An 18,787-nucleotide genomic window follows, 5' to 3' on the forward strand; every position below is an offset into this window, starting at 1 on the left:
CCTTGATTAGACTGATATAGTCTCTCCACTACACCCATCCACTAAGACCAGAGGAAGGAGGGTCCCTAAACCTTAGTTAGACTGATTTAGTCTCAACTACATCACTACACTCCCCTCTGAACCAGACCAACACAGAACTGAGGAGAGATTTGTACTGACAACACAGATATTATACACTAACTTTAAATAACGTTATCATTTGTGATTGATTTGAAACTGCGTGATGGATTTATTCTGGTAATTATTACAATGAAATACAACTATAATGAAATACAACAGTTTGAGCCACAAGCATATTATAATATTTTAACTCTTCTCTTTCCCCCTGCTGGCAAAGATGTACGGAGAGAAAAGAGTCATGAGTCAAATGTTAACGTACATTATAGTAAGACGTAGGTTTATAACACTATTGAATATAAACTATGAATATATTGAATTTATCATGCTGCTGTACTGTTGTTTAAATTCTTCATACAGTGAAAAGTACAAGCAAATATTGCCTAGGAAATAATCGAGTTTCCTTTTCAAATTAACTATTTTAAATAGATATGGAAGATTATTAAATAGGTACTTTCAGAATGTTCTTATAATACAATCATATCACACTAATGAAAGGTTCTCAATAATGTGAAGTTTTAATATAAACTAAACTTGTGGTCCATCTCTGGTTATTCATTAACATTACAGTAAACCTGCCCTACATCCTGGATATCTAGATCAACTATTTCTGGATCTGGACTAAAGTCAGAGAGCAGAATGCTCTATTTGAGATCAGTTAAACTCCCCCTCATGTAGAGCTGCTAACACTGATGTTCATCAACATGCTCTAATACAAACACTTGTTCTTTAGAATGTTCTTTATTGAATATCCACAATACAGCAAAGCTCTAACTATTCCTCTATTAATCATCTGCAAAACAACCCATTTCAAATATAACAAGTCTACTTATCATATAGCCTATGATATCAGTATGATTAGCTATTTATATTTTATGGAACATAATGCATATATGCAGGTGAAACTTGTAATGAATTAACAATAACTTGAAAAGTGATGTAGAAAATGAAATGGACATTACAATGGATCTCAGGCTACTCAGTGCTGCATTCAGACTTCTTGATGTCTTTCTCAGCGAACTTGGATCCCGCGGTGACTTTACATGAGAACACTTTGTCCTGGTTCCATTCTGACGTGTCAACGGTCAGACAGCTGCTGAGTTGAAACGTCTTGTCGGCTTGCGGCACCGGGCCACTCGTAGCGATGCCGCCGGTGACCGGATTCCCTCCAGCTGTCCAGCTGACATCTGCGTAGCCCATGGCCATCTGACTGGCCAGACACACCAGGGTGACTTTGCTGGATTTCAACTCTTCACTGGACGGAGGGAGGATGGTCAAGACAGGCGCAGGGAGGGTAGAGTCTGGACCAATGGAATGAGCAGAATAAATATTACGCAAAATCATTTGATAAGTTAGTAGAATGAAACGGGGTTGTGTGATTATACGGTAGAATAAAAAATACAACGTTTTCTCAAAGGCTACAAACAATTAACATTCTGGCCTCATAAATGAAAAGGCACTAAAACCACGTCATTCTATCGTTACATGTTACTCACAAATCTCTGTTTCTACCTGGTCTTAGTTTTAAACTTTCTACGTAACTCTCCATATGTGACTTTTCAGAGGTGAAGCAGATTTCTGTACAAGTGGATAATGAGTTCAGATCTCTAAGTTTAAACATAATCAAGTAGTCAGATGTGCTGAATGAGGGATACAATCAAACATATATCCTACTACTATTCGCCCAGGAAACAGAGTTACCAACTGTAATGTAGTAGCCTGCAATGTAATGAATCATGTAGCAACATTGTGTAACTACCATATACATGGTTTTAGCATTATTTAATATAACGTGGGACCAATACCTTAAAGGTTGATACAACTTTATGTTGACTTCACATCCAAATCTACCTCTGAGTAAATAGATGATTATTGTATGAGACATTATAAAGGATTATTGTTGTCAAGTGACAGCAGTATCCTACATGGTCAAATAGTCCATCATGTTTTTTAAGTTTAAATGTGAAATCAACAACTACAGATATACTGTAGGCTATGAAGATGTCACATGGTGTCCATGACTCTTGATAATCAGTCCACAAAGTAGGTTATTTACACTAAATAAATATGAGAGAAGAATATAATGTTAAATATGTAACTCTATTAACTATTACGTTTTACAAAAAACCTTGAATACAAAAATATCAGGTTAAATAAAGGGAACTCACCAGTGACAATGAGCTTGGTTCCTTGTCCGAATACCACAGTGATTCAGTTTGTTTACACAGCCGTACAATAACCTCCTCTCTCTCTACTGGGAGGACAGGAACTGAAACATCCCATTCAGACAGAGCTTCACTCTCTCTACTGAGAGGACAGGAACTGAAACATCCCATTCAGACAGAGCTTCACTCTCTCTACTGAGAGGACAGGAACTGAAACATCCCATTCAGACAGAGCTTCACTCTCTCTACTGAGAGGACAGGAACTGAAACATCCAATTCAGACAGAGCTTCACTCTCACTACTGAGAGGACAGTAACTGAAACATCCCATTCAGACAGAGCTTCACTCTCACTACTGAGAGGACAGTAACTGAAACATCCCATTCAGACAGAGCTTCACTCTCTCTACTGAGAGGACAGGAACTGAAACATCCCATTCAGACAGAGCTTCACTCTCTCTACTGAGAGGACAGGAACTGAAACATCCCATTCAGACAGGGCTTCACTCTCTCTACTGAGAGGACAGGAACTGAACCATCCCATTCAGACAGAGCTTCACTCTCTCTACTGAGAGGACAGGAACTGAAACGTCCCATCCAGACAGAGCTTCACTCTCTACTGAGAGGACAGGAACTGAAACATCCCATTCAGACAGAGCTTCACTCTCTCTACTGAGAGGACAGGAACTGAAACATCCCATTCAGACAGAGCTTCACTCTCTACTGAGAGGACAGGAACTGAAACATCCCATTCAGACAGAGCTTCACTCTCTCTACTGAGAGGACAGGAACTGAAACATCCCATTCAGACAGAGCTTCACTCTCTCTACTGAGAGGACAGGGACTGAACCATCCCATTCAGACAGAGCTTCACTCTCACTACTGAGAGGACAGGGACTGAATCATTCCATTCAGACAGAGCTTCACTCTCTCTACTGAGAGGACAGGAACTGAAACATCCCATTCAGACAGAGCTTCACTCTCTCTACTGAGAGGACAGGAACTGAAACATCCCATTCAGACAGAGCTTCACTCTCACTACTGAGAGGACAGGAACTGAACCATCCCATTCAGACAGAGCTTCACTCTCTCTACTGAGAGGACAGGAACTGAAACATCCCATTCAGACAGAGCTTCACTCTCACTACTGAGAGGACAGGAACTTAAACATCCCATTCAGACAGAGCTTCACTCTCTCTACTGAGAGGACAGGAACTGAAAGATCCCATTCAGACAGAGCTTCACTCTCTCTACTGAGAGGACAGGAACTGAAACATCCCATTCAGACAGAGCTTCACTCTCTCTACTGAGAGGACAGGAACTGAAACATCCCATTCAGACAGAGCTTCACTCTCACTACTGAGAGGACAGTAACTGAAACATCCCATTCAGACAGAGCTTCACTCTCTCTACTGAGAGGACAGGAACTGAAACATCCCATTCAGACAGAGCTTCACTCTCTCTACTGAGAGGACAGGAACTGAAACATCCCATTCAGACAGGGCTTTACTCTCTCTACTGAGAGGACAGGAACTGAACCATCCCATTCAGACAGAGCTTCACTCTCTCTACTGAGAGGACAGGAACTGAAACGTCCCATCCAGACAGAGCTTCACTCTCTACTGAGAGGACAGGAACTGAAACATCCCATTCAGACAGAGCTTCACTCTCTCTACTGAGAGGACAGGAACTGAAACATCCCATTCAGACAGAGCTTCACTCTCTCTACTGAGAGGACAGGAACTGAAACATCCCATTCAGACAGAGCTTCACTCTCTCTACTGAGAGGACAGGAACTGAAACATCCCATTTAGACAGAGCTTCACTCTCTCTACTGAGAGGACAGAAACTGAACCATCCCATCCAGACAGAGCTTCACTCTCACTACTGAGAGGACAGGGACTGAAACATCCCATTAAGACAGAGCTTCACTCTCTCTACTGAGAGGACAGTAACTGAAACATCCCATTCAGACAGAGCTTCACTCTCTCTACTGAGAGGACAGGGACTGAACCATCCCATTCAGACAGAGCTTCACTCTCACTACTGAGAGGACAGGGATTGAATCATTCCATTCAGACAGAGCTTCACTCTCTCTACTCAGAGGACAGGAACTGAAACATCCCATTCAGACAGAGCTTCACTCTCTCTACTGAGAGGACAGGAACTGAAACATCCCATTCAGACAGAGCTTCACTCTCACTACTGAGAGGACAGGAACTGAACCATCCCATTCAGACAGAGCTTCACTCTCTCTACTGAGAGGACAGGAACTGAAACATCCCATTCAGACAGAGCTTCACTCTCACTACTGAGAGGACAGGAACTTAAATATCCCATTCAGACAGAGCTTCACTCTCTCTACTGAGAGGACAGGAACTGAAAGATCCCATTCAGACAGAGCTTCACTCTCATTACTGAGAGGACAGGAACTGAACCATCCCATTCAGACAGAGCTTCACTCTCTCTACAAACATCTCCGGCTTTTCTAGAGTTTCTCTCTATGAAGTAACAGTATACATAATAGCATCATATTCTGCTGTTGGTGTCTGGTCCTTATGAAGTTAAAGCACTATCCATAGGATGCAGTGTTGACTTGATGATGATGTTGATGATGATGGTGATGATGATGTTCAGACAATGTCTTCGAATTATCCTTTATCTCATTGTAATCAAAAATCACTTATTCACTTGAACTGACACGTCTGATTAAAGGCTTGTCCCTCTCAGTCAAAAAGCAGAAGTGTTGCAGTCAGAGGTTTTTGTCATTGTGTAAATCACTGTGATACGAACTCTTCAGCAGAATCATCATGTGTCTGACAGTAATACACTGCTGAGTCTCCTGCCTCTACCTGTTTAATGATGAACTGATAATCTAAGTCTGAGGTGGATTTATAGTTGAACCGACTAGAGGAGAAACCTGGCCCATAATATTCAGAAGAACTGTCATCGTGGGTAAAGCTCAGAACATACTGAGGAACCCCACCATGAACCTGTTTATACCAATGGACATAGTTTCCATCAAATCTGCCAATGTTACAGTCCATAGTGACCTCCTCTCCTGTGGTTTTGGTCTGGACAGACGGCTTCTGGGTCAACACAATGACACCATGAACACCTGTTGACACATCACACTCACCATGAGGCATGTATATGTAACTATATATAAGGCATGATTCAAAAGTAAAAATATCAACGTTAATGGAAACTTACATGTTAGAGCAGTGATGAGAGTGCAGAGTGTCCCCAGCATGTTGTCAGTGTGTGGTGTCAACGGCCCTTACTGTCCAGCTGAGAGAGGAGCAGGGTTGGAGTGTGAGGAGAGGAGAGGCTGCAGGACCCACCTATAAGGAGACAGACAGGGAGGACCAGAGGGAGGTGCCTCTATATCTCAGCCTATCAGCTTCTGAGAACACGGTTTTCTGATTAATTTAAATTACTTTAACTATTAAACTATCAAAAATATCAATGTTTTAAATTGGACCAACAAAATCCAAATGGGATCATTTTGGTTACACTGAAATATCAGTTTTAGTTTCATGTGAGTTATGTTGGTAAGGTTACTTAAAATCAGCATGTCATAATATAGATAATAATAACATAATATAATCTGGACCTGATGGTGGGGTTCTGAACTAACAGTACATCACTAAATGACTGTTGATGTAATATGTCTCTACTGTAAACCAGGGGACTGACTATCATGGAGGTTATCTGATACATGGAGTCTTCTGTTAGGACTGAACCTTCTGGAATATCACTTTATCATTCATGCTTTGTGACAACTAGGTGTAATTGTTAATGACAACATTCTACTAAATGTGTGAAGGGTTTTGTGTTAAACACAAGCATGGAATGTTCTCCTACTGCAGACACACTGGTTCAGGATGACTTGACATTCAGTTAGTGTCTATATTCAGAACATCTGAAAGCAGAAGTGAGTGTGTTTGGTGAGGAGGTTTTTGTCATGGTGTATATCACTGTGATACGAACTCTTTAACAGAGCTGTCCGATGTCTGACAGTAATACACTGCTGAGTCTGTCTCCTCCACAGTGTTAATAATCAAACGATAATCTGATTTAGACTGATGATTAGATGTGAATTTAGGAGAGGAGAAACCAGAACCATATTCTACAGATCTCCAACCAGTGTGGTACCACATTAACACGTACTGAGGGACTCCTCCTGGAACCTGTTTATACCAACGAGCAGCACTATTATCAACAGTCCCCAGGTTACAGTCCAGAGTGGCCGTGTCTCCTTTCCTCACTGTCACAACAGGAGGCTTCTGTGTCACCACAGTCACACCACTGACACCTGGGAAATAAGAAGATGACATGTAGTAAAGAGAAACATACAGACTCATTATTAATAAACCAGGAAGTAAAACCTCCAGGAAGTCAGACTCCTTACATGTTAGAGCAGTGATGAGAGTGCAGAGTGTCCCCAGCATGTTGTCAGTGTGTGGTGTCAACGGCCCTTACTGTCCAGCTGAGAGATGAGCAGGGTTGGAGTGTGAGGAGAGGAGAGGCTGCAGGACCCACCTATAAGGAGACAGACAGGGAGGACCAGAGGGAGGGGCCTCTACAGTTAACCAATCACCAAGCCAGGGAGGACCAGAAGGAGGGGCCTCTACAGTTAACCAATCACCAAGCCAGGAAGGACCAGAGGGAGGGGCTTCTACAGTTAACCAATCACTATCTACTCTCAAACGTACTCTATCTGGGTCTTCACAAGACCAACAGACAGATTTCTAAATAATAACTGGATGTATCCTATATTTTCATAACTGTGACACACATTTCAATTAGAGTCACTATTAAACTATAAAAAAAAATGAAATATTTAAGAGAAGACTATTTCATAAACATATTGGATTTGTTTTGTTGCATTGTAAAGATCAGTATTCTGTTTCTTCTCATTTATGTTAGTTAATTTATATCAGCATGTCATAATATAGATAATAATAACATTATAATAATATAATCTAGACCTGATGGTGGGGTTCTGAACTAACAGCACATCACTAAATGCCTGTTGATGTAATATGTCTCTACTGTAAACCAGGGGACTGACTGTCATGGAGGTTATCTGATACATGGAGTCTTCTGTTAGGACTGAACCTTCTGGAATATCACTTTATCATTCATGCTTTGTGACAACTAGGTGTAATTGTTAATGACAACATTCTACTAAATGTGTGAAGGGTTTTGTGTAAAACACAAGCATGGAATGTTCTCCTCCTGCAGACACACTGGTTCAGGATGACTTGACATTCAGTTAGTGTCTATATTCAGAACATCTGAAAGCAGAAGTGAGTGTATTTGGTGAGCAGGTTTTTGTCATGGTGTATATCACTGTGATACGTGCACTTTAACAGAGTTGTCCCATGTATGACAATAATACACTGCTGAGTCTGTCTCTTCCAAATTACTGATTATAAACTGATAATCCTTATCAGACGTGGCTTTAGATGTGAAACGATCAGAGGAGAAACCAGATCCATATTGATCAGGAGAGGCATGAGTACGGTAAAACCTTAACACATACTGAGGAGCTCCTCCTGGAACCTGTTTATACCAGATTACATATTTTTTTTCATATTTGGTAATGTCACAGTGAAAAGTAGCAGTCCCCTTTGTACTGACAGTCAGTACTGAAGGTGTCTGTGTCACTGCTTTCTGGCAACTGACATCTGTGGGAATGAAACACACCATTTATTAAGACAATTAATCATACACGAATGTAAAACTTCATTGGCATTGTTTTTGGATTCAGATTGAACAAACAGTAAAATCCTTACATGTTAGAGCAGTGATGAGAGTGCAGAGTGTCCCCAGCATGTTGTCAGTGTGTGGTGTGAACGGCCCTTACTGTCCAGCTGAGAGATGAGCAGGGTTGGAGTGTGAGGAGAGGAGAGGCTGCAGGACCCACCTATAAGGAGACAGACAGGGAGGATCAGGGGGAGGGGCCTCTATAGTTAACCTATCACCAAGCCAAAGAGGACTAGAGGGAGGGGCCTCTACAGTTAACCAATCACCAGCTGCTCTCATTTCTCGATATGAGATCCTGTCTTCATCCCTGACTCATATTCTACCTCCATCAAATCATAACTGGAGTTTAATATCCTATACTAGTTCTACACAGGACCAACAAAATTATGAGGTATCTGGACTGACTGGCGCCAAATTGTGCCTGCTTTAATGTAGGTATATCCTGAGTCATTATTGGTGGTACTTTGTCCTTCTCAGGTGGACGTTGACAGAACTGCATCCTCTATTCTGATCACTGATGCAGAATGTGAAACACCGTAGCATGACGCCGCGCTACACTGAGTGCACAAAACATTAAGAACACCTTCCTAATATTGAGTTGAATCTTACAAGGTCATAGTTCTCATTCATGCTGAAAATGATACTGAGTCCAACATCTAATGTTAATAACAGAGAACAGTTTAAACCATGTAATAATGGCAGCTTCTAACTCTCTAAACATTGGCCTGTCATTCCTGCATCCTAAGGTAAAATAGAGCTCAGCGTTCTAGTCTGAAATACTTCTCTCTCTCTCCGCCTAGCATTCTGGGTCGTTCCACCAATTCGGTGCCTATTGAAAAGTGTAACTTGGTAAAGCATTTCTTCGATTTTGTCACAAATAGCACATATTCACCTTCATAAACAACGTGTTTTACCATCTCAAGAGGTTAAATAAAAATGGACTATAACAAATGCCTATTAAGTGTCAAATAAAGTAACAGAGTTGATGATTTCTTCTTAAATAAGCCATGAATCCCCTTGTGACAGTGGGGAGAGTGGAAGCTTGTTGTGTGCAAAAGGGAGTAGGAATTGAATGCAAACTTCAAAATGTTGTATTTATTGTTAAAACATGTATATCTTATCTACATTATACTCAATCTGCTCAGCTTTCCACCACAAAAATTCCAAGAAGAGTAGAACCAGCTCACCTGCTTTTGCAATATGATTTGACTATTAGATGTTTAATGCTTCTTTTGAAAAATCGATTTAAAAAGGAATAGTTTCCCCATATTAAGTAAAGGTAGACTCAACAAAATGATGTTGCCACGAGCAGCACCGGAGATATTGAGATGGGCGAGATGCAACACTTCACTCTCACACACAGTTTCTGCGCATGTGCACGGGTACACTTCACACTGTGTACAGCGTGGTAGCCAGGCCATCAAAAGAGCGGAGAGGTTGAGCTTCACGCTTCAACGCTCTTAGAGGTTGTGAGAATTGACCCACTAAGCTGTTTACTTTCTGTATCTACATCATATCGCTGAGTCTACCTTTAAAACGAGAGTTCAGCTCACTGTAAGGACCGTCACTGGAGATGAGAAGCAGGTACGGGGAGTTGACATTTAATAAGGAACAGACAGGTAACAACACAGGACCAGCGTCAGCACACGGGTGAACAAGGACATATGAACATTAATGCTGCAGCAGGGAATAGAGAGGGGAACCAGACAGATATAGGGGAGGTAATGACAGAGGTGATTGAGTCCAGATGAGTCCAATAATCGCTGATGCACGTGATGGTGGAAAGGCAGGTGTGCATAATGATAGTAGCAGGAGTGCCTAATGCTGGAGAGCCTGGCACCTCCTAGCAACAAAGAGGGGAGCGGGAGCAGGTGTGACAGTACCCCCCCTCCCCTCTCTAGGGGCGCCACACGGCGTAGCTCCTGGGCGATCCTGACGGGCCAGCCGAGGAACGGGCACTGGGCAAGCCGGCTGGGCATAAATGATGGTGGCAGGAGTGCCTAATGCTGGAGAGCCTGGCACCTTCTAGCACCAGGGAGGGGAGCGGGAGCAGGTCACAGAGTTGACCTTAAAATGGGGGACAGATGTAAATGAATCACTAATCACACAAATAATTAAGGGAAAGGGAAAGGGGGAAACCTAGTCAGTTGTTTGTCAAAGCAACAAAATAACTAAGGCTTTACCATGATGTTGAAACTTAGAGACATTTGTGGATTAAGTGTTAAAATCTCAGAGGAACATGTCAAAGTGCTGCATTTTGGCAGTTTAGCACGTCTTTATTCCGATAAAAAAATCTGATTTATTACATTTTCCATGTGGTCTATATTAAAGGGCACTTCATTTAATATATCAGGCTTTTAAAATTCAATATTGGTGCACAATTTCACCTTAAAATATCAAAGGAAACTCTTCGTGGAACGACTCATCTTTTCCTTTCTGTCCCTGCTTCTTGTCTCCAAGGATTCCTCTTTCCACTCCACATCCCTCCGTCCTCCATCCCCTCTGCAACTTCACTCCATCTTATCTTTACACCACTGGGTTGGGAGGCCATCAGCTCATTATCTTTACAGCACTGGGCTGGGAGGCCATCAGCTCATTATCTTTACAGCACTGGGCTGTGAGGCCATCAGCTCATTATCTTTACACCGCTGGGCTGGGAGGCCATCAGCTCATTATCTTTACACCACTGGGCTGGGAGGCCATCAGCTCATTATCTTTACACCACTGGGCTGGGAGGCCATCAGCTCATTATCTTTACTCCACTGGGCTGGGAGGCCATCAGCTCATTATCTTTACACCACTGGGCTGGGAGGCCATCAGCTCATTATCTTTACACCACTGGGCTGGGAGGCCATCAGCTCATTATCTTTACACCACTGGGCTGGGAGGCCATCAGCTCATTATCTTTACACCACTGGGCTGGGAGGCCATCAGCTCATTATCTTTACACCACTGGGCTGGGAGGCCATCAGCTCATTATCTTTACACCACTGGGCTGGGAGGCCATCAGCTCATTATCTTTACACCACTGGGCTGGGAGGCCATCAGCTCATTATCTTTACACCACTGGGCTGGGAGGCCATCAGCTCCTTATCTTTACACCACTGGGCTGGGAGGCCATCAGCTCATTGTCTTTACACCACTGGGCTGGGAGGCCATCAGCTCATTATCTTTACACCACTGGGCTGGGAGGCCATCAGCTCATTGTCTTTACACCACTGGGCTGGGAGGCCATCAGCTCATTATCTTTACACCACTGGGTTGGGAGGCCATCAGCTCATTGTCTTTACACCACTGGGTTGGGAGGCCATCAGCTCATTATCTTTACACCACTGGGTTGGGAGGCCATCAGCTCATTATCTTTACACCACTCGGCTGGGAGGCCATCAGCTCATTATCTTTACACCACTGGGGTGGGAGGCAGGGGTGGGAGGCAGGCGTGGGAGGCAGGGGTGGGAGGCAGGGGTGGACATTCTGGACGCTTTTCTGCATGTTGGTCACTGGCCTTATGGTGTGTGAAGTCAATGCTGTTTTTCCGCTTTGGCTCAAGGTTCCTCTGAGTCCCTGCATTCCATTGTCCCTGCTCATCTGTGCAGGCTACGCCAGTTAGCCCACTAGACACCGCATTCTGCACCTGTGATAGAATATTTGTTACAAAAAGACATTCAGAGAAAATCCCATTATTAACAATTGTGTGACTGAGGACTATGTGATCAACTTGATCAAAACACATGCAAGTTTCATCATAAACTTACCTTGCTATTGTTTCCAATGAGATGAGGCCACTTCTACTTACCATACTTTAGGCATTACCCCCAACCACAATCAAATCAAATCAAATGTATTTATATAGCCCTTCGTATATCAGCTGATATCTCAAAGTGCTGTACAGAAACCCAGCCTAAAACTCCAAACAGCAAGCAATGCAGGTGATATTTTACAAACCTTATTCACCCAGAAAAAACAATAACACTAAAGACTAATAACACTCAATGTGATGCTGACATGTTTAAATAAATGTTTCCCCTACTCACCTGGACTCCATAAACCTGCCTTCCCCAACATGAGATTTGACAGGATACTTAACGATTCCCCACATTAACACAACAGTTCTGTTGATCCACAAATACACGTTACAATAATAATAAATCATGACATTCTCAATTCAGCTTTCATCCAACAAAACGTTGGGTCTAACTGCTATGTTAAGCCTGACTCTTTTATCATTCTGTGTCTAGATAAGGCAGTATTGCGCACTTTCATTTATAAAAGGAACAACGAAAATAGGCTATAAGCATCAATTACAAGAGCAATGAACGCTGAGAATGATCATAGATATCATCTGAGAACTCTGTCATGAAGTTAGCCTATGGATTATAGTAACTGTCACCACAGCACATGTAGGCTGAAATGCAAGTGACTTATTTACCTGCCTTCCACAAAATGGAGGCTGCATGACTTTCCAAGGCCAGCGATGCAAGGACATCCAGCCGTCTCTACTGATCCGTTGTTGGATACAAGTTCCCAAGCAGAGTGGTAGGAGCTGATTGATTGGCTGGGCTGAACATCGGCCTTCAAAAATTACCAATCCTTTTCCCTCCTCCTGGTGAAGAAGAACTTGGCCCACCTTACCACTGTGGAGGTACTGATAGGCCTTTTTCATAGTGGAACCATCCGCTCCCAAGGAGAGCACCAAGTAATTAAAATTGTCCCCATACGTCATTTCATCCACCAAATTATTAATCATGGATGGCTGGGGTACGGTGATACCATCCGACCCCCGAAGAGCCATTTGTGTGTGTTCCCAAATGTGAGCCATGTTTGGTTTTTGTTAATTTGTTAAAATGTGTTAATGATGCACGTTTTTAAATTATTAGCTAGCCAGCGCTCTGAGGTAATTCGCTAGCATTGAAGGTAGTTGAAAAACGGAAACACAAACACAATTGCTTTCGAATGGAACTGGGTCAAGTGGGAGGGGCTACATAAGGCAAATAACTTCCTTAATTTTGCCGGACCCCAGGAAGAGCTAATGGGGATCCATAATAAATACAAATACCTGGAATACAAATACAAATCCATGAGTTAAAGTACTATCCATATGATTCAGTCTGAGTTAAAGTACTATCCATATGATTCAGTCTGAGTTAAAGTACTATCCATATGATTCAGTCTGAGTTAAAGTACTATCCATATGATTCAGTCTGAGTTAAAGTACTATCCATATGATTCAGTCTGAGTTTAAGTACTATCCATATGATTCAGTCTGAGTTAAAGTACTATCCATATGATTCAGTCTGAGTTAAAGTACTATCCATATGATTCAGTCTGAGTTAAAGTACTATCCATATGATTCAGTCTGAGTTAAAGTACTATCCATATGATTCAGTCTGAGTTAAAGTACTATCCATATGATTCAGTCTGAGTTAAAGTACTATCCATATGATTCAGTCTGAGTTAAAGTACTATCCATATGATTCAGTCTTGATATGATGATGATGTTGGTTGTGATGATGATGGTGGTGGTGATGATGATGATGGTGATGATGATGGTTGTGATGCTGGTGATGTTGGTGATGATGATGTTGATGATGATGATGATGATGATGATGATGATGATCACAACAAGAAAGACAACATTCATTTCCTTTCAGACGATGTCTTCTTATAATCTTGTTGACATGCAGGGATGGATGGTTCTTCCATTACCAGATCTCCCATTGTGACATGTACAGTGCCTTGCGAAAGTATTCGGCCCCCTTGAACTTTGCGACCTTTTGCCACATTTCAGGCTTCAAACATAAAGATATAAAACTGTATTTTTTTGTGAAGAATCAACAACAAGTTGGACACAATCATGAAGTGGAACGACATTTATTGGATATTTCAAACTTTTTTAACAAATCAAAAACTGAAAAATTGGGCGTGCAAAATGATTCAGCCCCCTTAAGTTAATACTTTGTAGCGCCACCTTTTTCTGCGATTACAGCTGTAAGTCGCTTGGGGTATGTCTCTATCAGTTTTGCACATCGAGAGACTGAAATTGTTTCCCATTCCTCCTTGCAAAACAGCTCGAGCTCAGTGAGGTTGGATGGAGAGCATTTGTGAACAGCAGTTTTCAGTTCTTTCCACAGATTCTCGATTGGATTCAGGTCTGGACTTTGACTTGGCCATTCTAACACCTGGATATGTTTATTATTGAACCATTCCATTGTAGATTTTGCTTTATGTTTTGGATCATTGTCTTGTTGGAAGACAAATCTCCATCCCAGTCTCAGGTCTTTTGCAGACTCAATCAGGTTTTCTTCCAGAATGGTCCTGTATTTGGCTCCATCCATCTTCCAAACAATTGTAATCATCTTCCCTGTCCCTGCTGAAGAAAAGCAGGCCAAAACCATGATGCTGCCACCACCATGTTTGACAGTGGGGATGGTGTGAGCTGTGTTGCTTTTACGCCAAACATAACGTTTTGCATTGTTGCCAAAAAGTTCAATTTTGGTTTCATCTGACCAGAGCACCTTCTTCCACATGTTTGGTGTGTCTCCCAGGTGGCTTGTGGCAAACTTTAAACAACACTTTTTATGGATATCTTTAAGAAATGGCTTTCTTCTTGCCACTCTTCCATAAAGGCCACAACTGATTGTTGTCCTATGGACAGAGTCTCCCACCTCAGCTGTAGATCTCTGCAGTTCATCCAGAGTGATCATGGGCCTCTTGGCTGCATCTCTGATCAGTCTTCTCCTTGTATGAGCTGGAAGTTTAGAGGGACGGCCAGGTCTTGGTAGATTTGCAGTGGTCTGATACTCCTTCCATTTCAATATTATCGCTTGCACAATGCTCCTTGGGAAGTTTAAAGCTTGGGAAATCTTTTTGTATCCAAATCCGGCTTTAAACTTCTTCACAACAGTATCTCGGACCTGCCTGGTGTGTTCCTTGTTCTTCATGATGCTCTCTGCGCTTTTAACGGACCTCTGAGACTATCACAGTGCAGGTGCATTTATACGGAGACTTGATTACACACAGGTGGATTGTATTTATCATCATCAGTCATTTAGGTCAACATTGGATCATTCAGAGATCCTCACTGAACTTCTGGAGAGAGTTTGCTGCACTGAAAGTAAAGGGGCTGAATAATTTTGCACGCCCAATTTTTCAGTTTTTGATTTGTTAAAAAAGTTTGAAATATCCAATAAATGTCGTTCCACTTCATGATTGTGTCCCACTTGTTGTTGATTCTTCACAAAAAAAATATACAGTTTTATATCTTTATGTTTGAAGCCTGAAATGTGGCAAAAGGTCGCAAGGTTCAAGGGGGCCGAATACTTTCGCAAGGCACTGTATGTATTGTTGTAATAATCACTGACCAACTTCAACTGCTGTTTCTTAGAGTTCACCCCTCTGCCATGCATAAAGCAGAAGTGAGTGTATTTGGGGAGGAGGTTTTTGTCATGGTGTATATCACTGTGATACTTGCGCAAAAGGAGAGTCATTCTGAGTCTGACAGTAATACACTGCTGAGTCTGTCTCCACCACATTACTGATTGTAAACTGATAATCCTTATCAGATGTGGCTTTAGATGTGAAACGATCAGAGGAGAAACCAGAACCATATTCATCAGGGGAGGCGTCAGTACGGTGAAACCTTAACACATACTGAGGAGCTCCTCCTGGAACCTGTTTATACCAGTTTACATAATTTCTTTCATCTTTGGTGATGTCACAGTGAAAAGTAGCAGTCCCCTTTGTACTGACAGTCAGTACTGAAGGTGTCTGTGTCACTGCTTTCTGGCAATTGACATCTGTGGGAATGAAATACAATTTAAGACATTTAATCAAACATGAATTAACAACTTCTAATGGCTTTCTTTGATTCATGTTGAACATATAGTAAATTCCTTACATGTTAGAGCAGTGATGAGAGTGCAGAGTGTCCCCAGCATGTTGTCAGTGTGTTGTGTGAACGGCCCTTACTGTCCAGCTGAGAGATGAGCAGGGTTGGAGTGTGAGGAGAGAAGAGGCTGCAGGACCCACCTATAAGGAGACAGACAGGGAGGATCAGGGGGAGGGGCCTCTATAGTTAACCAATCACCAAGCCATGGATAACTAGAGGGCGGGGCCTCTGCAATCAACCTACCACCAGCTACTCTCATTGTTGATTGTTATTATTATTTTTCACTGTAATTTTTCTGAATGATCAAAGTAACCATAATATATGAGAGACTAGTATGATCATTGTTCTACATGAGATCCTGTCTTCTTCACTGACTCATATTCTACCTCCATCAATCATGTCTGTAGTTTAATATCCTACACTAGTTCTACACAAGACCAACATTATGATGAGGTATCTAATCTCCTACCTCCATCAAACCATGTCTGTAGTTTATTATCCTACACTAGTTCTACACAAGACCAACACAATGATGAGGTACTTAGGATGTCTCCCTATTCCCCTTATAGTGCACTACTGTTGACCAGAACCTAATGGGCCTTTGTCAAAAGTAGTACACTATAAAGGGAATATAGTGCCATTTGGGAAACATTTTCAGTTTCAGTCCACTCCTCTGGTCACCTGCAAACCCCCCTAACTCCCCCCTCCCCCCACACAGTTCTGAGAGGAGATAAAACAACCCCTTAATTTACATGAAGCTATAAATAAGGAGAGGAGGAGGGGAAGCAGGTGTGTCCTGGGGGAGAAAGAGAGCAACACATCACTGCCTGTAACTCAGTGTCAGAACTAGAACACGACCCTGGTGAGTGACTCTGATAACTAGAGATAGTAGATATGAAACCACCAGCTGGTCTTTGGGTGGGACTGAAACCAGTGGTCTACAGACAGCTGTTCCTGTTGTAAAGTACATGTAGATCTTTCCTCAGTCATTATTGGTGGTCCTACATCCTCCTCTGGTGGACTTTGACAGAACTGCAGAGTCTATTCTGATCACTGAGGCAGGATGGTGTGAATCCTAACTTCTAATTAAGGTGAATCTTTACTTAGTCATGCATTGATGCCAATGGGAGACTAAGTGAAAATGTGACTGGACTGCTAGTTAGGATTCTCCCCAATGTGAACAAGACCAGACTTAGAGTGAGGGTACCAACGAGGACAGATGTAAAGAACCAGATGAGGACACACAGAGAGAAAATGGAGCAGGACAAGGGTTCATGAGGACCAGAGGAAGGAGGGTCCCTAAACCTTGTAACGATTTTCTTCCGTTGAAGGAGAGGAGGACCAAAATGCAGCGTGGTTAGAGTTCAACATGTTTAATCAAGACCATACATGTGAACACTACAAAATACAAAACAACAAATGTGAAAAACAGAAACAGTCCTATCTGGAGCATAGACACAAAGACAGAAGACAACCACCCACAAAATACCCAAAGAACATGGCTGCCTAAATATGATTCCCAACCTTCCTCTAATTGAGAACCAATCTAGGCAACCATAGACTTATATAAACACCTAGACTAGGGACACCCCATAAACATACAAAACCCCATGGACCAGACAAAACACATAAATCGCCCATGTCACACCCTGACCTAACCAAAATAATAAAGAAAACAAAGAGAACTAAGGCCAGGGCGTGACACACCTTAGTTAGACAGATATAGTCTCTCTACTACTACACCCATCCACTAGTACTAGATGAAGGAGGGTACCTAAACCTTAGTTAGACAGATATAGTCTCTCTACTACTACACCCATCCACTAGTACTAGATGAAGGAGGGTCCCTAAACTTTAGTTAGACTGATATAGTCTCTCTACTACACCCATCCACTAGTACTAGATGAAGGAGGGTCCCTAAAACCTTAGTTAGACAGATATAGTCTCTCCACAACACCCATCCACTAAGACCAGAGGAAGGAGGGTTCCTAAACCTTAGTTAGACTTATTTAGTCTCAACGACATGACTACACTCCTCTCTGAGGAAGGAGGGTCCCTAAACCTTGATTAGACTGATATAGTCTCTCCACTACACCCATCCACTAAGACCAGAGGAAGCAGGGTCCCTAAACCTTAGTTAGACTGATTTAGTCTCAAAGACATCACTACACTCCTCTCTGAGGAAGGAGGGTCCCTAAACCTTAGTTAGACTGATTTAGTCTCAACTACATCACTACACTCCTCTCTGAACCAGACCAACACAGAACTGAGGAGAGATTTGTACTGACAACACAGATATTGTACACTAACTTTAAATAACGTTATCATTTGTGATTGATTTGAAACTGCGTGATGGATTTATTCTGGTAATTATTACAATGAAATACAACTATAATGAAATACAACTATAATGAAATACAACTATAATGAAATACAACTATAATGAAATACAACAGTTTGAGCCACAAGGTGGAAGCATATTATAATATTATAACTCTTCTCTTTCCCCCTGCTGGCAAAGATGTACGGAGAGAAAAGAGTCATGAGTCAAATGTTAACGTACATTATAGTAAGACGTAGGTTTATAACACTATTGAATATAAACTATGAATATTTTGAATTTATCATGCTAGGGTACTGTTGTTTAAATTCTTCATACAGTGAAAAGTACAAGCAAATATTGCCTAGGAAATAATCGAGTTTCCTTTTCAAATCAACTATTTTAAATAGATATGGAAGATTATTAAATAGGTACTTTCATAATGTTCTTATAATACAATCATATCACACTAATGAAAGGTTCTCAATAATGTGAAGTTTTAATATAAACTAAACTTGTGGTCC

The 18,787-nt window shown here is 41.8% G+C and overlaps 1 protein-coding gene across 1 annotated transcript; it reads right to left on the reverse strand.

The window, feature by feature from the left end:
* Nucleotides 1-437: 437 nt before the first annotated feature.
* LOC139421630 (immunoglobulin lambda-1 light chain-like) lies at nucleotides 438-5,541 on the reverse strand. Its single transcript, XM_071172696.1, has 4 exons — nucleotides 5,494-5,541; nucleotides 5,074-5,398; nucleotides 2,286-2,323; nucleotides 438-1,418 (listed from the first exon to the last, which is right to left on the reverse strand). The coding sequence occupies exons 1-4, from the start codon at nucleotides 5,531-5,533 to the stop codon at nucleotides 1,093-1,095; spliced, it is 729 nt and encodes a 242-aa protein (XP_071028797.1). The 5' UTR covers nucleotides 5,534-5,541; the 3' UTR covers nucleotides 438-1,092.
* Nucleotides 5,542-18,787: the final 13,246 nt, after the last annotated feature.

Source organism: Oncorhynchus clarkii, chromosome 12 (assembly GCF_045791955.1).
Source record: "Oncorhynchus clarkii lewisi isolate Uvic-CL-2024 chromosome 12, UVic_Ocla_1.0, whole genome shotgun sequence".
Classification (NCBI taxonomy): Eukaryota; Metazoa; Chordata; class Actinopteri; order Salmoniformes; family Salmonidae; genus Oncorhynchus; species Oncorhynchus clarkii.